This window comes from Haliotis asinina, chromosome 1, assembly GCF_037392515.1.
Source record: "Haliotis asinina isolate JCU_RB_2024 chromosome 1, JCU_Hal_asi_v2, whole genome shotgun sequence".
Lineage (NCBI taxonomy): Eukaryota > Metazoa > Mollusca > Gastropoda > Lepetellida > Haliotidae > Haliotis > Haliotis asinina.
In genome coordinates this window covers 17,276,853-17,299,702 of record NC_090280.1, presented here as the reverse complement: position 1 = coordinate 17,299,702, position 22,850 = coordinate 17,276,853, and the positions used below count along the sequence as shown (strand labels likewise).

At 41.3% G+C, this 22,850-nt stretch overlaps 1 protein-coding gene across 1 annotated transcript in view; it reads right to left on the bottom strand.

Moving 5' to 3' along the window:
* Positions 1-10,254, bottom strand: part of LOC137285588 (uncharacterized) — a 31,644-nt gene extending 21,390 nt beyond the window's left edge. Inside the window, exon 1 of the mRNA XM_067817749.1 lies at positions 9,953-10,254. Within this exon, the coding sequence (XP_067673850.1) occupies positions 9,953-10,153 (201 nt within the window). The 5' untranslated portion in view covers positions 10,154-10,254. The remainder of the gene's footprint in view (positions 1-9,952) is intronic.
* Positions 10,255-22,850: the final 12,596 nt, after the last annotated feature.

Here is a 22,850-nt window from a genome sequence, read left to right as displayed (position 1 = left end):
ATCTGAATGGCCTAACTACTGAAGTAAAGAGCTTAAGTAGCAATGTGATAACCTGGAATCACAAATGGCAAAATTGTAATCCGAATTGACAAGAATACACCATAATATTGAACGGTGATATTGACTCGCTCACTGAAAAAAATTGATTTGGGACAGGACCAGGTGACAAGGTTCGACGATGAGCTGGATAAACAAGAGGCTTCCAGTATGAGGGACAGTGTAATACTCTATGGCGTAGCCAAGGAATCTGGTGAAACAAATATCCAGTGCAAAGATACTTCTATTTCCATCTTGAATGATCATGTATATGTTAAGACCTGGTCAAGCAGTGATATTGGTCTTAACGTTCAGATGCCAGTAGACCGAGACCCATTATTGCCAAGCTCAGAGAATCAGACGACAGGATCGAAGCACTATAAGCTAGACCAGCGGTGAAAGAAGGAGGGTATGGCATGTCGAATGACCTCACTACGAGACAACGTGAGAAACTTCGTGACGATAAGAAACAAGCCTTGTTTGGGTCCTCCAAGAATGGCAGGCATGTCACCATGCCACGCACATATGGTAACAGAACCCCGAATAAATCGAAACGAGAGGTGACCCAATCATCGAGAGCCACCAGACAATCCAGTAAAAGCAACTGAAACGGGAAATAGGGGTGTGGTCGGCCGCACTATTTTGAATGGGGTCATGGAAATTCTATCACCGGTGAAATCGACAACACTTTGTCAATGTTGACGTGGAATGTGTGTGGTGTTGCGAGTAAACTTGACGTTCACTCTTTTATCGAGTACTTGAAAACATTTGACATTGTCTGCTTATTTTATAGGGATATATTTTTCAAGCACACAACATGATGTTGATAACTGATGTGTTTAAAGTTGACCAAATAGTTTTCAGCTACTGATGCACCTATACCTGATGAGTTTCTATAATTCCCCTCCCCAGAAATGAAATGAGTCTAATCGCAGTGAATATTGTAAGCAAAGAAACTGTTACAAGTGTCTGTGCCGGAAGGCCAAGTCAGACCTTTAAGTTACAAGACTCTTTAGGCAAACAAATTCGTTTGATTGTCCTAAGTCTTTTTGGTCTGAGATGGTAAATCTTCAGAACAGTTCTGCCAAATATTTCTAAATCTGAGTGGTTGACCAATGTTATAAAGGTTTTCAACTCTGACATGTTTCCTCCCTTCACGTATAACGGTGACAGTCCTGACGACGCTACTCAATGGAGGAAACAGATCATGTGCTACTGAACAGCCCCATAACCTTGGAGGAATTTGAAAACGCTATTCTCCATCTAAAATCAGGGAAATCTGATCCGGGTTTAGAGTATGTTCTACGAAAAATGCTGAAATCATCAATGTGTAACTTTCAGTCGTTTTTGACTAAATGCTTCAGCCAGTTATTTCACAGAGGCGTGTACCCAGCTGAATGGGCTAAATCTGTCATCACATCCATACATAAAAGTGGTAAGACAAATGATCCAGATAATTATAGAGGTATTTCGATTATTAGTATTTTAGCCAAGGATTTTGCAAGTATTTTGAATCCTAGACTTACTATGTGGTCTAACATGAGAAGTATTATCCCTGAAACACAGGCTAGTTTTCGGAAAGATTATTCCACTCAAGATCATGCTTTTATGCCATTATCACAAAGCAACTGTTATTTCGTAAACATACATTGTGTATAGCATTTGTTGATTTTACGCAAGCTTTTGACTTTATGTATGTCTATGTATTCTAAATTGATAGTCTGTGTTAAATGTAAAGATGGCCTAACTGATTTCCTTGATTGGTCAGTTGGAATTAGACAAGGTTGTGTTCTTAGTCCGGTTCTTTTTAATTCTTTATTAGTGTATTGTCTCAAAAAAGAATCGGGCAAACGTGGCATCCAGTTGTTTCCTGACATTGTTGAAAATTTTCTGTTGCTCTTGGTGATGATGTGATATTAGTCTCGGATACAGTTGTTGGGTTACAAAATCCAATCAATCAAATTAATATGTTAAAGTCTTATAGTGACGAGTGTGGTCTTGCTGTTAATATGAACAAAACTAAAATATTGTATTTCGTAGAGGTGGATAGAAATCTAGTTATGCTAAGAAACAACATTTGTATAGCTAAGTATTATATATATCTTCGTTTGCTGCTTAACACTTCAATGAATGTAAAGAAATCTGCTTTCGATCTGCTTAGGACAAAAAGGAATCTTCTGCGTCTTTTAGCTGTAACTAGTAAATTCGGGACGGTGCCACCCGATTTTTTTAAAACTATTCGATCCAGCCTATACTCACTTATTGTGCAGACATTTGGGGATACACTGAATTAGATGTTATCGAAAAGGTACAGGCTTGTGAAATTTTTTAATGTTGGATTGTCTACGCCAATTGCCATGGTATATGGAGAATGTGGACGTATCCCTCTATACGTGATTACTAACGTAAAGTGTATTCGATTTTGGATTAGAAGAATGCCAGTACATCTCCCTAAACTTGCTTACAACATGCTATTGCACTATGATAATCTTGGTAAAGCCACTTGGGCTTCTCACATCCGTATGTTACTCTTTTCTCTTGGTTTTGGATATATATGGTCCTCAAAATTTTCGACAACGTTTGATTGTTAACTTTCGGCAAGACTTGATATCTACTTTAAGAGACAGTTCGCGTTATGTCACCTATGTCTATTTTAAATACACATTAGAACCTGAAAATTATTTATCTTGTCTTCAAGGTAAAAATACCCGTGAAGGTCCCGGGGTAGAATAGGCCTTCAGCAACCCATGCTTGCCATAACAGGTGACTATGCTTGTCGTAAGAGGCGACTAACGGGATCGGGTGGTCAGACTAGCTGACTTGGTTGACACATGTCATCGGTTCCCAATTGCGCAGATCGATGCTCATGTTGTTGATCACTGGATTGTCTGGTCCAGACTCGATTATTTACAGACCGTCGCCATATAGCTGGAATATTGCTAAGTGCGACGTAAAACTAAACTCACTCACTCACTCACTCAAGGTAAAAATATTAGAAACGCATTTACACTGTTGTTCCATTTAGACTGGGTCTTACAAGTCTAATGATCAATGAAGGTAGAAAACGTGATCTGGAAAAGTCTTTACGATTATGCCCTTTGTGTAGTTCTGGAATTGCAGATAATTTTCATTTTATGATTTTGTGTCCAACTTTTAAGTTACTGCGAAGAAAATATCTTGGCGAACATTCTTGTCCAAATCATGTCAGATATACCGTTTTCGCGAATCTCATGGTTTCCAAAATAAAATATTTTTGCCTGATCTGGCATTATATGTACATCACCCACTGAAACTAAGAAATTCTATTGCATGATTATTCTACCTGCACACTGAATGTTAATATCCATGTTTCTAAAAACTGAATGAATGATTACAGCAGCATGGATAAATAGACTTACACATTGCATCTATGGTTTGCATATAGTCCAATGGCCTTTCATGCAATAAACACTTTTAACTTTGATATGTCTTGTGGGAACTCAAATATTCATGAAGCCTGGCCCATCTAAGAGTTATTCCTGTGTGTAACATCTGTAACTCTTCTCTACATGCACCACAAGCATGATCTATTAATGTTATGATCATGGATTCATCAGATTGTTTATAGTCTCATCGATCGACCGTATTGTCTGTTGTGGAAATTTTTTACATTCCCTTTAGGTCATAGATTTATATTTTGTTTGAGTGACATTCTAGACGTTGGTGGTATAGAGATGGCAAACTTTTCTGGATGATCAATGTCTTAAGTTTTACATTAGATACGTTTCGGTACACCCGGAATATGCTTGAAAACGGCGCTGTTGTCAAAAACGTTGATCATCCATGAAGTTTTGTCATCCCAACAGACATATATATCTTTGTTGTAAACGGCATGCATCGCGTGCTCCAGTGTTGTTTAGATACCGAATGAAGTCAGTAGGCCTGCTCGACGTCAGACAGAACTACTTCTTTAGCATGTAAGTGGGCTGCGTTACTGGCCTGAAACGGTTGAGTACCCAGGACAGGTTTCGGATTCCGCTGAGAAACATTGCACCAAAGCCTGGCCTGTAATCTGACACAGGAGAGTTGATTAAAGAAAGTTGAGAAATAGAAAGATTGGTAGAGATAATTAGAAACACATGACAAAGTGATACCCATGATTGAGCTCATACAGATCAACAGACACTGCGTTTTACAATAAAAACACAAACAATTGTATTCACAAACGCGTGGAGTGTTAACTCTGAGGTCCCTAATTTGTTTATACAATTGTATGAGTTATCTGACTGATCATAGCTGCGCGCATCAGTAATTATACTTTCAAATACACTGAACCGAAAAAAACGGCACTCCCTTTTAGAAATTGGTAATCATGTAAAATTCTTCAAAGTCATTTAGAAGTTGGTGAGGTAATACAAGACACTATTATGGATGACAACTTCTTTAATTCTTTTAACACGACGTTTCAAAGCTAATTCTTGCCCCTTCGTCAGGTGGATGTAAAGAACGTAACTTTTGATCATCAATACTTAAAGACGAATTTCAGACAATCACAAGTCAAAATGTCGTCAGGTGGCGCGAAAGTGCGATCCGAAAGTCAGTAAGGTGTATGGCGGCCTCCTTAAGCGTTGATAACAGCGTTGCATCGCCTGTACATGGAGTGGATGAGACAGTTGATGAAGGCCATTGGAACGTACGCGCAGTCTCCTTGATACGCTTGAGAAAGTTTAACTGCAGTTGTCGGACATCATTGAGCCTCCTATGAATCTCGTCCCGCAAGTGTTAAATCGGGTTTAGTCTGGAATGAGGGCAGGCCATTGCAGAGTTTGTATGCAGTGTTGACAGAGAAAGTCCATAGTTGATCTGGTAATATGGGCACGCGCGTTGTCCTGCTGTTCCCATGGGCACGACGAAGGGTCTGAGCGTTTTATCGATGTAGTGAGCAGTTGTTACATCATTTCCTCTACCAAAACCGATCTTCTTGAATATCATAAGGCCTAGTGTGTGATTGAGAGCAATAGTACCCCACACCATTATGATCGGACCTCCCCACGAGTCTCTTTCCAAGATGCAAACATCTGCAAAAGCTCCGCGCGTCGTCGCTACACTCTCACTCTGCCATCAGCCGTCGAAACGCAATACTGGCTTCCGTCGGAGAAGACTACAGTTCGCCACTCCCGGTGACGCCAATTGCGATGATGTGCGCTGATTGGTCTCTGGTGTTTGCCAATGGTTGTCTGTGCAGTTTCCATGGCCCTAGATAACGATTTTGCAGGTGATGACAGACAATCTGCCGATTGTCAGACAATCTCACGTTGACACAGGAGGTCTCCCACTACGAGGGCGGTCGACTGTGCTTCAAGTCGCTTGGGCTCGTTGCTGCAGGCGGTATATTGTTCGGACATGAACAGAAATATGATTTGTAACATGTCATGCAGTCTAGCCACCTTTCACAGTCTTCCTAAAGCGTGATCCCCCTGTAACATGTCATGCAGTCTGGCCACCTTTCACAGTCTTCCTAAAGCTTGATCCCCCTGTAACATGTCATGCAGTCTCCCCCTGTAACATGTCATGCAGTCTGGCCACCTTTCACAGTCTTCCTAAAGCGTGATCCCCCTGTAACATGTCATGCAGTCTGGCCACCTTTCAAGTCTTCCTAAAGCGTGATCCCCCTGTAACATGTCATGCAGTCTGGCCACCTTTCAAGTCTTCCTAAAGCGTGATCCCCCTGTAACATGTCATGCAGTCTGGCCACCTTTCACAGTCTTCCTAAAGCTTGATCCCCCTGTAACATGTCATGCAGTCTGGCCACCTTTCACAGTCTTCCTAAAGCGTGATCCCTCTGTAACATGTCATGCAGTCTGGCCACCTTTCACAGTCTTCCTAAAGCGTGATCCCCCTGTAACATGTCATGCAGTCTGGCCACCTTTCACAGTCTTCCTAAAGCGTGATCCCCCTGTAACATGTCATGCAGTCTGGCCACCTTTCACAGTCTTCCTAAAGCGTGATCCCCCTGTCCCCATGATAATCGTGGCATGTCGCTACTATCGAACAGTAAATGATTCGGCGCATGCCCGGTGGCTCTTCGTATAAGAATGACACTTAGGGATTCACGTTATTGTCATTTTCATGAGTTCAACTCAAAATACAATCCCATCATTACTTTAGAAAATGCATTTTGATGATGTGTTTTTTTTGTTTGTTGCTATTTTCTTGAACACTGGCTACTAACCAGGTCTAGCTAACTACAGGCAAATTGTTGCGCAAATGGGGCTGCACAGCATAGAGAATATGACAAGTCTTCTTACATGCTTCGGATCGAAACATATTTTTCATGTCACAATAAAATCTCGCCACCATCAGAGGTACACTCCCATTTACTAACATGGCCGTGCTCTCAGATTTTCTATTCCAAGTTTAATAACTGCTCACGTGAAATATGTTTTATTCAACATTTTAAGCGCCATGTTTGGTATTCAGATCGTGCTTCGCCTCCACAGCTTTCTTTTGAACGGACTGAGGGAACAGGAATATGCAGAAATTAAAAATAACTACCATATTGACTAATTTTATCATGAACATGTTGGAATTTTCATAACATTGATTCTACATAAAAACACTTCTGGGGTAATGAGCGAATGAAGCAGTGGAGGTAACTGTTAGTATTCCATAAGGAATAATACCCTCCTGTTCATTCACTCCGTTGAACCGGAGACTGGAAGGGGGAATGGAGGCGAAGAACGATCTGATACACCACGAGATGCGCTTAAATTGGTGAATAAAAAGTATTTCACGTAAGTAATTGTTCAGCATCCTCTTGGAAATGTCAGAGCACAACCCAGTGAAGAAATGGGTATGTACTCTTGATGGTGGCGATATTTTATTTTGACATGAACAATAGTTTTTCGAACGGAAGCGAAGGAAGTACGTTGCCAGTCTTTGCTCGTTTCGCTTGCACATAAGACTGGTCATTTTCTTTATGCTGCGCAACCCATTTGCGTTACAGTTTGCCTGTGAGCTAACATAAAAAGGGGTCAGTATACAATAATTACAATGCCATTATTGTTTTATACAAATGACTGTTGGGATAAAATATTGATGCATAAACAAGCACATATTTGGTATAACCTTTTTCATTCGGAATCCAGACATGCTATACGGAATTTTAGATACCTGCCGGAATATACCCCACACCTATTCTGAACAACAAAAGACATGCAACTATGGCTTTTATCAGGTTTTTAAATAGGAGACATAAACTTATGAGATTTAATATTTTCCAAATTTTCTGTTTTGTTGTTCAATATATTTGGATTCATGTCTGGAAAAAAAACCCCAGCCGTCTCAACTTGAGTCTTACAAAGCCATAGACATTGTAACAAAGAAGCCCAGGTCTCCATGTATTTTCGAATAAGTTAGGTCTCCAGTCAGAATACTTGGTCATTATCGTGTTCGTCCATGCTAAGTAAACTAGTGGTCAAAAGAAACACCACCAAAGAAAAACGACTGTAAATTGTCAAAATAACTGTCAGAGTATTGGAATGACATATTTCGAAAAAACATGTTTATTCCCTGTGAACATTTGCACGTACATTTCGTATTTTGTGAAAAACAAACAAACAAACGAATTTACACGAATAAAACGGACACTGTGCACAAAGTTACCCGTATAAAATTAGAGTGTGAATGCTAAATAGGTTTATTATCTTGCATCATTTTAATCGACTGACAATCAGGAACATGCCTCGTTTAACACCAGAGAGAGAGAGAGAGAGAGAGAGAGAGAGAGAGAGAGAGAGAGAGAGAGAGGGGGGGGACCATGGGATCCATCATCGGCCACACTGTGGCGTCATCAATCGCCAACAGTATTGGACATCTAGTCAGCAGACAGACTGTGGCTTGACGACTCCGCAGACATGGTCTCCGTGCCAATCGACCTTTCAAGGGCATGACGTTGACGTGCCAAAACCGACGTGACAGATTGCGATGAACCAGGACTGTGCCACACTGGCATGCCAAAGAGTGACGAAAGCAAGTCCCAGCTCTTCAAGATCTGTCCCAGATTGAGCACCTTTGGGAATAACTACGACGTCGTATTCGGAAGCGACAAAATCAGCCACTGACGAGGAACGCTTTTGCAGCTGCCATGCAAAAGGAATGGTGTCGGATCCCTAATCTAGAAGGAAGAAGACTCGCCTGCTACTCAGTTCGACGTCAGGTTCGGGCCTGCATCACTGCTAGGGGTGGCCACAACCGGTATTGAACAATATGTGCTGCCCAGAAAGTTGTAAAAGTTCCCAGTCGATTCTGCATCGGTGATCGCAAACTCCATAATGCACCTCAGTGTCATTCATGTGATAATATATGTATATATATTATAGATCACTAGCTGCGTCGCTTTTCCTCTTGTTATTAATTACTTTTGCTGAATGATTGCTATTTAAAGAGAGACATTTAATGTTACAATATTTTGTTTATGATTTGTTGTAGACCAGAAAAACTATTTGGTGACGTTTCATTTGGACGCTAGTTTACCTCGTAATACCCATTTTGAATATAAACCATTATTCTAAGTTTTTCCTCAGTTTATATCATTTGGTATGATATTGTTTGTAATGGTGGGCGCGGTGGGCGAGCTGGCTAGTGATCAAGCAATCAGCGAGGTGTCGGGGTCGAACCCACCTGTGACCGGGCGGTGTTTGCAATACTTCAATATGCCAGTTGGCCGTCAGGGCCTGTTGCCACCTACAGGCTTTAAAGTCTACAGGCCATGAAAGAAATCTGCAGGCATATTTTCTAAATGTCAAACCAATGAAAATAACATAGACTACACTGAACACAGTTTCACACTGTTTTACAACAAGAAGTAGCGAATCCTATGGCTAGGAGAAAAGATTTGATTTGTTAAAAACTGGTGTTGACATTCCTTTGAAATTCCACTAAAACACCAGGAAGTGAAATTGTAAGTTATTGTAACATGATTGTTACATTACTCAGCAAGAGTTGTATGATCCCCAGGGAGCTGAGATTGATAATACGACGTGACGTTGAGATAGACGTCCAATGATTGAGGGTGACAAATACCAGCGCCTTGAACACACACCAGATGCAAGGATATGTGCGCTATATGAATATCTTATAATAATTATAGAAAGTAATAAACATTGACATCGTTTGGGTAGCCCCGATGTTCAGTTAGCATACTTTTCATGGTGCGCGGTTTTGTGCGTGTGTGCGTGCGTGCGTGCGTGCGTGCGTGCGTTTGCCCCTTGTTGCTTTTGTATGGGAAACTTTAAGATCAAGGCTATTTAAGTTTTAATTCGATGCGATGATTGTCTTGTGATTTAATTCGATAAGTGTCTTGTGATTATCACCAAAGTAGCAAATAAATCCACCCTTGTACCATAAGTTACGGTTATTTTCAGATAACTTTCCGTGAAAAGGGATACCAATGGTCGGGCAGAATGTGGGAACTAGGTGTTACGCTGTTCGGATCTGACAGATATGCTGGTTCTGTTAGGGAGGGTGTTGTTCAGATTTGATAGTTCATGTCCTTTATATCAGGTAATATGTGCTTCAGATTAGCTAGTGCCAGTTAATATTGTTAGGATGTGGTTCAGATTTGATAGTTGTTGTCGTTTATGTATGCAAGGCTTTGGTTCAGATTTGATTGTGCCTTAAATTCAAGCAAGGGTTTGGTTCAGACTTAAACGATGTGTATAGCATATTTATGTTTTTCTGTGTAATCTCTATCTCTGTTTTCACTTATACTACTTTTTATTCATTGTCAGTCATCTTTAGTTGAGAAAATCTAAATTACCTATGTATATACCAAGGACAGGATTGGAGAACGTTGAAGAACCTAGTTCCTAATCCTTTTCTCTGTGAATATAATATGTGTAAACCAAACTCAGTATTCAGTTTTGAAAATTCTTACCTGTGGCCAGCGATTGATATCGCTGAAGAGAAATGCTGGTCGCGGGATGACGTCAGACTGGTCACTGCTGTAAGGACAGAGGTAACAGGTGCGCGTTTTGGTGTCCAGGGTAAAGGAGCGACACCCTGCAGAAGTTAGACAGTGCGCAGCACAGCTATACACCGAACTGTCTCTAATTGTTTGATTAGCGAGGTGCTCCATTGATACATTTTCTCTAATAATGGTATTGTAGTCAACACAACGTGTTTCACATAGTGTCAGGACTATGTCTAGAGCAACAGCTACAGCCGCGATGCCGTTCATCATGACTGTCACTATGAAACATGACGTCGCTGGTAGATGATGGCAATACAATCAATCGAATCGAAAGTGGAAAAGGGATATGCGGAGTCAACCACTTAATTCTCTCTCTTTGTCTTTGTCAGCAAATCGTGTAAATGCGAGGGCCATCTGAAAAGATCATTGATTTCAAGTGGTCCAATCATAGAGTCTTTACAGTTAGTTTGCCTTCAGTGGGTAATCGATTCTGTTTGTCAGGAGTAAGTCAGACTAGCTTCTAGTCTCTGAAACGGAAATATTCCATAGAAAGCCCGGCTTCCAAATTATGTAAGTTAACTAAAATAAAGAAATGAGCCCAGGGACTTTCTTCATTTCAAGAAATTGTGGTGATCTAGACTAGCCACACGGGACAGTAGGGACTGCATTGAGAATACTGGTTCTGCATGACAGTCTAGGAGTGACTGTAACTGTGTATATTCCATTTCACGGTATGTAATTATTGATGACAACGGTACCTCCTTTCACCGGGTTGACAGAAATAAGTATTGATCCACGGAAAGGCACTGGAGAATATCATACCAGCTAATGTGCTGCAACGATTGGCACACCAACGTAGAGTATAGACTGCTCCACATCAAGCTGCATGTAGTTTTTCTAGTATCTCCCATCACCAGCCCGACTGAATTTTCATTCTGAGTGAGTGAGTTTAGTTTTACGTCGCTTTTAGCAATGTCCCAGCTGTATCATGGCGAGGGACATCAGAAATGGGCTTCACATGGTACCCATATGGGGAATCGACCCTGGGACTTCAGCGACGATCCAACGCTTTGACTACCACGTTATCCCACCTTCTCATTTTCATGCTCGTGTGAAATAACGGAGACACAGGAGGCTGTGACAAGCGAAGGTTATATTCACGGCGAAATGAGGGATGTGTGAGACACTGGGAAAACAGTGAATATCAAAACTGAATACACCAGACTGTGGAAATTTACGTATGAGAGAGAGAGAGAGAGAGAGAGAGAGGGAGAGGGAGAGAGACAGACAGACAGAGAGAGAGAGAGAGAGAGAGAGAGAGAGAGAGAGAGAGAGAGAGAGACTTAAGTATCTACACATGTTTTAGATCCTTTAGAGGATGCTGAACTTACAGCGTTATCTAGATTTCATCTGTGGCAGGTATGAAGTCATGTAAGATTTCGTTCATTTGAAGTTGTCATTGTCTATAGTTTTAACTCAAGTAGTATCCTTTTTAAGTGCTAGACTATGGTTATTTTTAGATCTTGCCGAGTCCATTGCAGGTATAAGGGGTGTCAACAGATTGTGTCATCGCTTGTGTTGTGTCCTTTGATTTTGTTTGACCCTTGTGTCGATTGGTTCTTTTAAAACACAAAAATACTACTTGCATGTCAGCCATTACACGTCACTTCAGTTCGACCGCATTTTCAGAGCAACAGGCACAGCAATATCTCAGATCTAAGGTAGGAACAATGTTTCAAGTATTGTATATATGTGTTGCACCAAATAACAATGTTATTAGTATCAGTTATATGTTCTTGATGGTAATAAAATTAGTTAAAGTACATTGGTGCAATTGTAAATATTATGCACAGGCAATTCTTGTAAGTAGACTACCATGCAGTATTATTTACAAATAAGGTCAATGCTTATAGATGTGTTGAAATGTACATTTGGGTATTTGTTGATATTGCACCGAATCATTTATGCATCGGTTATTCTGTATGCCGTAGTTCAGTGATTTAACTGAAAGTGCACTAAAGTTGTAAATTCCATTGAATGGCCATGCAAATGATGAATTCACATAGTCTGTGTAGATTCCCCACGTATATTCATGTTATTATTCTCACACTCTGGCCGGCCGTGTATTTTGTATATATACATATTTAGAATATTGAGACTTTGGTTTGCTTGTCCTTGTAGCAGCCGTCTATTCATCTTGGGAGACGTGGCTTTCCTACACCCCAGTGTCACGCACAGGGTATGAATAATATTATTGTGTCATATGTATGAAGTATCTATGTTCATCACATAGCTGATAGATTTGGGCTAATGTGCTTAACCAGTTCACTACATCTGTGTGTACGTTGGTACGACGTATTTGAAACGTTTTTATAGTGCCGAGGAGTTATCGTTCTTGGCGATTCAGTCATCGTGTTAATGGCAATATAACTATTACCGCATTACTGAATGTGCGTCTGTTCGTAGTGTTTTCATATTAGATTTATCTCTTATATGTTAGAAATGATATGCGAGATAGAATGATTGTATATAATTATTTATATTTATATGTTTATCTTGAATTTGGTACTTATTCTCCAAACATGTGTTTCAGGGTGTCTGTCAATAAAGATATAGATCCCACAACCCGTAATCAGTGTCTGGTCGTCACTACAGCCATTCACATCCCGGTTACATAATGGAGCCCCCAGTGAGGATCTTTGCAGACTGTTGATGACAAAGCCACCACAAGTTGAGAAGGATGAAGGTGTTTGCTGAAACAGTGCCTGCATCTTGCTGTTAGTTGAAACGGTCAGTGCACTGGTTTCATTTACAGGACTGGTTGTAATACCAGTGATCGGACTTGCTCTGAGATTACCTGGACATCTGAGACTCGAGACATGTTTGTCGTGATTTGTGACTTTATTGAATTGTGCGTTATGTGCATCATGTTACTTACTTGATATGATTTATTTACCTGATGCAATACGTTGAGATTTACGTAATCCAGGTATTTGTAACAATAAATGTCCGACTGCCATTCATCACATGCCATAGGGCAGCTGTACTTAAATTAATAATTAGTGGGTGTTGACTCAATTTCTTTAGTTAAGAACCGGCCATTGTCTGTGTATGTTCTCTTGACTTTGTTGGTACCAACGTGTTTAGTTGGTGTGTGGATACACACTTTGCATTTCAATTTAGATCACTTCAGTCATTATTATTTAGAAATTTTATTTGCCTTATTACTAGCTTTGCGTGGTTAGTTATCCGGTGGCATCAGGCCACATTTCAGGTCTGCATGTAAGCTCTAATCTATATACTAATTTAGTGACAACTAAACGTAGTCAGCTTTAGTTAGGGACTTAAACTCACTACCAGTGACACCTTACATTCATACTACACTACATTTCTCTGCACTGTGGCCATACTGTTTATTAATTCCAATTGTTTCTCGCCATTCATCATCTGTTTACCGTGTAAGCAGGCAGTTTCTGGTGACTGAATTAACATTCCCATTTGAATGTTCTGGTGAACTCTTCATTCCATAACCACAGGTTATTACTTATTTGTGTGGTTATTGCTTAGTTTGTGGGTTTGGAAAGTTTATTGTGACTGCTAGTCTTGTATCACATTCCTTTGAAACAACGTGGTTACCAATTGCAGTAAGACTTTGTTCTTTCCTCATACTTTTCAACTCAAAGGTTTGGTATCCAGTGGGGCTCAGCTGGTTTATCACGTGTCAAGCATACTTATTTACATGAGGACTTGTTGTGATCTTGGTGTGTCAATTTGTATTTGATTTTTCCCTCTGTATTCCTACAACAATGGAGCTGGATCAAGAGGGACTGAAAAGTCTGCTCATAGTGTTTGAGAAGATGGGAATGTCTCCCAAAGTTGACACAGAAGGAGACTTTAAGGAATGGATCCGTGGAATGGCAAAACAGGAGGGTTCTTTGATTAAGAAGGAGGGAGGAACAGCTTCCAAGATACCAACTGGGAACGATGACATGACATGTCCTGGGGCAAGCTCTACTACGAGTTACCATCACTTCCCTAGGCTTCCCATATTTAGTGGAGAGACTGACAAGGATACCACGTATGATTTGTGGAGATATGAGGTTGACTGCCTTTTGCAGTCAAAGACTCATACACATGATGTTGTCTTACAAGCTATCAGGAAGTCTCTCAAGGGAGAAGCAGCTTTAATTTCCATGAAACTAGGCCATAAAGCAAGTATCGAGGATATTTTAGCTAAAATCAGGAGTGCATTTGGCACCCTTAGGAGGAAGCAGAGTCTTATGTCACAATTTTACAGTGCATCTCAGAAAGAAGAGGAGGATGTTTCTGCATGGGGATGTCGCCTTGAGAACCTTATGTATCAGATATCAGAGCAGCGCCACTTAACTTTAGAAGAACAGGATGAGATGCTTCGAAGCAAACTGTGGGATGGGCTCAAACCTGGACTGAAAAGCTTGGCTGCACACAAATATGAAGTCATTTCTAATTTTGATGAACTACGTCTTTGTCTGAGGGAAGTGGAGTTTGACCTGAATAGAAGCAAGCCCACGACAGAGAAGAAAAAGTCAGCTACAGCTAAAATGGCCCTCACTTCAGATAGTGGTGAAACAGCTTCAAGGCAAGAAGTCCTCGACTTGAAGGAAATGATGAAGGAAATCAAAGCAGAGATTACAGAACTCAGGAGCCAACATCAGGGTCAAGTTTATCAGCAACAGATTTCAATGCCACCACCTCAAGTACGCCCTGGCTTCTCAAACAGCACAGGTAATCCCCACAGACCTGAGTGGAAAGGATCAAGTGGAGGCAAGGGGAAACCTCTAGCATGCACAGGTTCACGGTCAAAGCCATTTCCTACAACACATACAGCTTATGATGTCAATAGTGAACAGCCATATGGAGCAGATCTACAAGCATCAGGAATGTCTCCTTATTCGACACAGGGAGCAACTAGACGTGACTCGGCAGCAGAAAGTAGAACACCATGGAACAACGCTAATGAAGACCTGCCTAGATGTTTTAGGTGTGGTTACCCAGGTCATATTGCGCGGGGATGCAGAGTAAGACTTGATCATCTACGTCATCCTTTAAACTGGCCCAGGCCTATTGGAAGGGGCCGCCCCTAGGTCATTCATCACGCCCTGCAGTGCCAGATGGATTAGTTGGCAATAGCAATGAAGTTAGGATTGCAATTGAAGGAGTGCCTGTGCAAGCATTACTGGATACCGGAGCTACTGTGTCAATTGTGTCTGAGACATTTTACAACTCTCATTTACAGCACATTGCACTTGAGCCCATTGGAGATATTTTGGACATTGAATGTGCTGGTGGTCAGTCACTCCCGTATCAGGGATATATACAAGTCAATATTATCCTTGCAGGTGGAGGTGTCAGTCCTCAGAATTCTGTTTCTTGTCTACTCTTGGTTGTTCCAGAAACGAGGTATAATGCACGTGTCCCTGTCTTGCTGGGTACCAATGTTTTGCAATGTCTGCTAGATGTATGTAGGCAACTCCATGGACCAAAATTCCTACAGAAGGCAAATCTGCATACACCTTGGTACTTGACCTATAGATGCATTGTACTCAGAGAAAAGGAGTTAGCACGCAACGAGGGGCGTCTTGGTTTAGTCAGGAGCACTGAGACTCAAAATATGATCATTTCTCCAAATAGTAATGTCATCATGAAGGGTCGGATCACAAAGGGATTGACGTCACCAGGAATTTGTGCACTTCTTCAGCCTACTCGCAGATCATCACTCCCGGCCGACATTGATATTGCTCCAACACTCATCACTTACGATAGTTCAAGGCCAGAGATTGTGGATGTACATATCTCAAATGTGACCACGCAGACCATATGTATACCTCCAAAGGCTCTCCTCTGTGAAGTTCAACCAGTTACCATATATGATTCACCCAAATGCCTACCTGTTGGAGTAGACGTGTTATTGGATCAGATAGAGGTTGATAAGGAAGGATTGTCAGAGGAGGAGATTAAACATGGACTGGATGTAATCATGAGATTTCAGGATATATTTTCCAAAGATGAGGAGGATATCGGACAATCTTCAATGGTTCACCATCGAATAGAACTCACGGATAATAGACCATTCAAACAGCGGCACCGGCGCATACCTCCTGCCATGTACGAGGAAGTTCGCAGTCATTTACAACAGCTTTTATCTGCTGGGGTTATTAGGAAATCGCACAGCCCTTGGGCTTCCAATGTTGTACTAGTTCGCAAAAGGGACGGCCGATTAAGGATGTGTGTCGATTATCGCCAGCTAAATAATCGTACCATCAAGGACTCATATGCTTTACCGAGGATTGAAGAGCTGCTGGATTGTCTTGGTGGTATGAAGTACTTCTCTGTACTGGATATGAAGAGTGGGTACCACCAAGTTGAAATCGAGGAAGATCACAAGTCTCGTACTGCCTTTACAGTTGGACCGCTAGGATTCTTTGAATACAACAGAATGCCGTTCGGATTATCAAATGCACCAGCTACTTATCAGCGACTCATGGAAGAATGCCTGGAGGGTCTCCATCTCAACATATGCCTCATTTACCTCGATGACCTTATCATATTTTCCAGGACCTATGAAGAACACCTTGAGAGGCTACAACTTGTTTTTCGTCGTCTCCGAGACTGTGGCTTAAAGCTTGCCCCAAAGAAATGTAAATTTTTAAAGAGAAAGGTTCGATATGTAGGGTATATGGTATCCGAAGCTGGAATTGAAGCTGACCCAGACAAGGTCGACAAGATAAGACGTTGGCCAACTCCCACTAACCCAGAGGAAGTCAGGAGATTTCTTGGATTCGGAGGATATTATCGAAAATTCATTAAGGACTTTTCAAGGATTTCAAGGCCTCTTTCTGAGCTTATGCCCAAATCCGCCACAAAGAAATCTAGACAACCATCCAAGGGTCAGGAATGGATCTGGGGTCCAAAGCAGGAAGAAGCATTCAATGAGTTAAAGCATCGCCTGTGTTCTCCACCTGTACTAGGCTATGCAGACTATTCACAACCCTTCGAACTCCACACTGATGCAAGCACAAATGGGTTGGGTGCAGTGTTATATCAACACCAGAATGGCAATCTGCGAGTCATTGCCTATGCAAGTAGGGCATTGGGACGTTCTGAGAGGAACTATTCAGCACATAAACTTGAGTTTCTGTGTTTGAAATGGTCCGTCTCAGAAAAGTTCCATGACTATTTGTATGGGCATGATTTTGTTGTGGTCACAGATAACAACCCTTTAACCTATGTACTCACCAGTGCTCGACTTGATGCAACTGGTCATAGGTGGTTGGCCTCACTAGCAAATTACAACTTTACTATCAAGTACCGTCCCGGAAAAGCCAATATTGATGCAGACACGTTGTCTCGCTTGCCAGATCATCATGATTATGATGAAGTTGAGGAAATATCTCAGGACTCTGTGAGAGCCATTTGTGATACCATCCATGTCTCAAGTTTGGTTGAAAGTCTGTGTTTCTGTATGAACATAATTGAAGAGGATGTGGAGCTTGAGGATGATCAGTGTGAAATGAATGCAAGGGAATGGAGGAGAGCTCAAGCCAAAGATTCATCTCTTCGGATAATCCTGGAACACATGAGAAATGGCACATCTCCAAATAGGATACATTACATCAATAATCCTGAAGTGAAATCATTATTGAAGTGCTTTAATCAATTCCAGATGAAGAGGGGAGTTCTTTATAGAATAACAACTGTAGATGGAGATGATCGAGAGCAGTTGGTTCTACCAGCAAAGTGTCGTAAAGCAGCATTACGCAGCCTACACGACAATGTTGGACATCCAGGTAGAGATAGAACTTTTGAGGGATAGATTCTATTGGCCTGCGATGACAAATGATGTTGAAGCACACTTGCAAGGATGTGAACCCTGTCTTCGAAGGAAAACACCTACAAGCCGAGCTCCAATGGTAACCATCCAGACATCAGCACCGCTGGAACTCGTATGTATGGATTTTCTGACGCTAGAACCGTCAAAAGGTGGGTTGGAGCATGTTCTCGTCATAACTGACCACTTTACCAGATACGCCCAAGCATATCCAACGAGGAACATGTCTGCCAAAACAACTGCTGAAACATTCTTTAACAATTTTGTTGTTCATTATGGACTACCAAGGCGGATCCATTCAGATCAAGGAGCCAATTTCACAGGTAAAGTGATGCAGGAACTGTGCCATCTGCTGAAGATTGAGAAGTCTCAAACTACGCCATACCATCCCATGGGCAATGGTATGTGCGAGCGCTTCAATCGAACACTCTGTAACATGCTAGGAACTCTGGATCCCGATCAGAAAAGGAATTGGAAAGCCCATATAGGTCCTTTGGTACATGCCTATAATTGTGCACGACATGAGACAACATCAACATCTCCATTTTTTCTGATGTTTGGAAGATTCCCTAGATTACCTGTTGATTTGGCTTTTGGATAGGACATAGAGCCAGGAAAGTCCAGGTCTATTTCTGAATACACCAAGTCCCTCGGAGAACGTTTGAAGCAAGCATATGAGTTGGCATCTGCGTCAGCAAAGAAGGCTCAGTCCAAACAGAAATCAAACTACGACCAAAGGGCTTGTGCTGCAACGTTGGGGATCGGAGACAGAGTCCTTGTAAAAACTGTAGCCTTTGATGGACGACACAAACTGGCTAACAAATGGGAAGATGATGTGTATGTTGTTGTGAATCAGCCAAATCCATCCATTCCTGTTTTCACAGTTGTACCGGAAAATAATGAGGGAAGGAAGAGGACACTTCACCGAAATCTTCTTTTGCCAGTTGGCTACATTACTAACTTGGAACCACCTGTTCCAACACCCAGACGGGTAGTGCCAACACCAAGACAAGTAGTCCCAAAACCCAGACAAGTGATCCTTACACCACGGAAAAGATCATCAACATCCCTGAAAGCCACATCAGAGAAATCGCACCAGGAAGTTGACACTTCTTCAGATGAACATGACTCGGATGTTTACGCCTATTCATGTCATGCTCCAGTGTTCACTGACTCAGCAGTGGATGGGCCAGCTGAAGTTCAGACAGCGAGAGTAGGAAATGGCGAAGCTAGTGCTGTGCATGATGAGAGGGAGGAAGCGATGTCTGAGGATACTGGTCAGCCAGATCAGACGTCAGCTGCAGGAGGCGATTTTAGCAATGAAACATCTGATGAAGAGGGTCAGCCAGCAGAGAGGGAAGTGCCAACTCCAGCCCCACGACGTTCAGGCCGAACCCGAGTTCAGCCAAGATGGATGCGGAGTGGAGATTATGTTCTCTCTGCGGTAGCTACACCAGACTGGTTGATAAGAGCAGATTATCTCAATTCTCTTGCCTCTGTGGAAATGTTTGCTCACCAGCCAGAGAAGTTAACTGAGGCTATTCTGGATGTTGTCACTGGTAAATAATAATGATGGGGACATCATTTGTTGGCCAGGGGAAGTGTGTGGCAGGTATGAAGTCATGTAAGATTTCGTTCATTTGAAGTTGTCATTGTCTATAGTTTTAACTCAAGTAGTATCCTTTTTAAGTGCTAGACTATGGTTATTTTTAGATCTTGCCGAGTCCATTGCAGGTATAAGGGGTGTCAACAGATTGTGTCATCGCTTGTGTTGTGCCCTTTGATTTTGTTTGACCCTTGTGTCGATTGGTTCTTTTAAAACACAAAAATACTACTTGCATGTCAGCCATTACACGTCACTTCAGTTCGACCGCATTTTCAGAGCAACAGGCACAACAATATCTCAGATCTAAGGTAGGAACAATGTTTCAAGTATTGTATATATGTGTTGCACCAAATAACAATGTTATTAGTATCAGTTATATGTTCTTGATGGTAATAAAATTAGTTAAAGTACATTGGTGCAATTGTAAATATTATGCACAGGCAATTCTTGTAAGTAGACTACCATGCAGTATTATTTACAAATAAGGTCAATGCTTATAGATGTGTTGAAATGTACATTTGGGTATTTGTTGATATTGCACCGAATCATTTATGCATCGGTTATTCTGTATGCCGTAGTTCAGTGATTTAACTGAAAGTGCACTAAAGTTGTAAATTCCATTGAATGGCCATGCAAATGATGAATTCACATAGTCTGTGTAGATTCCCCACGTATATTCATGTTATTATTCTCACACTCTGGCCGGCCGTGTATTTTGTATATATACATATTTAGAATATTGAGACTTTGGTTTGCTTGTCCTTGTAGCAGCCGTCTATTCATCTTGGGAGACGTGGCTTTCCTACACCCCAGTGTCACGCACAGGGTATGAATAATATTATTGTGTCATATGTATGAAGTATCTATGTTCATCACATAGCTGATAGATTTGGGCTAATGTGCTTAACCAGTTCACTACATCTGTGTGTACGTTGGTACGACGTATTTGAAACGTTTTTATAGTGCCGAGGAGTTATCGTTCTTGGCGATTCAGTCATCGTGTTAATGGCAATATAACTATTACCGCATTACTGAATGTGCGTCTGTTCGTAGTGTTTTCATATTAGATTTATCTCTTATATGTTAGAAATGATATGCGAGATAGAATGATTGTATATAATTATTTATATTTATATGTTTATCTTGAATTTGGTACTTATTCTCCAAACATGTGTTTCAGGGTGTCTGTCAATAAAGATATAGATCCCACAACCCGTAATCAGTGTCTGGTCGTCACTACAGCCATTCACATCCCGGTTACATAATGGAGCCCCCAGTGAGGATCTTTGCAGACTGTTGATGACAAAGCCACCACAAGTTGAGAAGGATGAAGGTGTTTGCTGAAACAGTGCCTGCATCTTGCTGTTAGTTGAAACGGTCAGTGCACTGGTTTCATTTACAGGACTGGTTGTAATACCAGTGATCGGACTTGCTCTGAGATTACCTGGACATCTGAGACTCGAGACATGTGTGTCGTGATTTGTGACTTTATTGAATTGTGCGTTATGTGCATCATGTTACTTACTTGATATGATTTATTTACCTGATGCAATACGTTGAGATTTACGTAATCCAGGTATTTGTAACAATAAATGTCCGACTGCCATTCATCACATGCCATAGGGCAGCTGTACTTAAATTAATAATTAGTGGGTGTTGACTCAATTTCTTTAGTTAAGAACCGGCCATTGTCTGTGTATGTTCTCTTGACTTTGTTGGTACCAACGTGTTTAGTTGGTGTGTGGATACACACTTTGCATTTCAATTTAGATCACTTCAGTCATTATTATTTAGAAATTTTATTTGCCTTATTACTAGCTTTGCGTGGTTAGTTATCCGGTGGCATCAGGCCACATTTCAGGTCTGCATGTAAGCTCTAATCTATATACTAATTTAGTGACAACTAAACGTAGTCAGCTTTAGTTAGGGACTTAAACTCACTACCAGTGACACCTTACATTCATACTACACTACATTTCTCTGCACTGTGGCCATACTGTTTATTAATTCCAATTGTTTCTCGCCATTCATCATCTGTTTACCGTGTAAGCAGGCAGTTTCTGGTGACTGAATTAACATTCCCATTTGAATGTTCTGGTGAACTCTTCATTCCATAACCACAGGTTATTACTTATTTGTGTGGTTATTGCTTAGTTTGTGGGTTTGGAAAGTTTATTGTGACTGCTAGTCTTGTATCACATTCCTTTGAAACAACGTGGTTACCAATTGCAGTAAGACTTTGTTCTTTCCTCATACTTTTCAACTCAAAGGTTTGGTATCCAGTGGGGCTCAGTTGGTTTATCACGTGTCAAGCATACTTATTTACATGAGGACTTGTTGTGATCTTGGTGTGTCAATTTGTATTTGATTTTTCCCTCTGTATTCCTACAACAATGGAGCTGGATCAAGAGGGACTGAAAAGTCTGCTCATAGTGTTTGAGAAGATGGGAATGTCTCCCAAAGTTGACACAGAAGGAGACTTTAAGGAATGGATCCGTGGAATGGCAAAACAGGAGGGTTCTTTGATTAAGAAGGAGGGAGGAACAGCTTCCAAGATACCAACTGGGAACGATGACATGACATGTCCTGGGGCAAGCTCTACTACGAGTTACCATCACTTCCCTAGGCTTCCCATATTTAGTGGAGAGACTGACAAGGATACCACGTATGATTTGTGGAGATATGAGGTTGACTGCCTTTTGCAGTCAAAGACTCATACACATGATGTTGTCTTACAAGCTATCAGGAAGTCTCTCAAGGGAGAAGCAGCTTTAATTTCCATGAAACTAGGCCATAAAGCAAGTATCGAGGATATTTTAGCTAAAATCAGGAGTGCATTTGGCACCCTTAGGAGGAAGCAGAGTCTTATGTCACAATTTTACAGTGCATCTCAGAAAGAAGAGGAGGATGTTTCTGCATGGGGATGTCGCCTTGAGAACCTTATGTATCAGATATCAGAGCAGCGCCACTTAACTTTAGAAGAACAGGATGAGATGCTTCGAAGCAAACTGTGGGATGGGCTCAAACCTGGACTGAAAAGCTTGGCTGCACACAAATATGAAGTCATTTCTAATTTTGATGAACTACGTCTTTGTCTGAGGGAAGTGGAGTTTGACCTGAATAGAAGCAAGCCCACGACAGAGAAGAAAAAGTCAGCTACAGCTAAAATGGCCCTCACTTCAGATAGTGGTGAAACAGCTTCAAGGCAAGAAGTCCTCGACTTGAAGGAAATGATGAAGGAAATCAAAGCAGAGATTACAGAACTCAGGAGCCAACATCAGGGTCAAGTTTATCAGCAACAGATTTCAATGCCACCACCTCAAGTACGCCCTGGCTTCTCAAACAGCACAGGTAATCCCCACAGACCTGAGTGGAAAGGATCAAGTGGA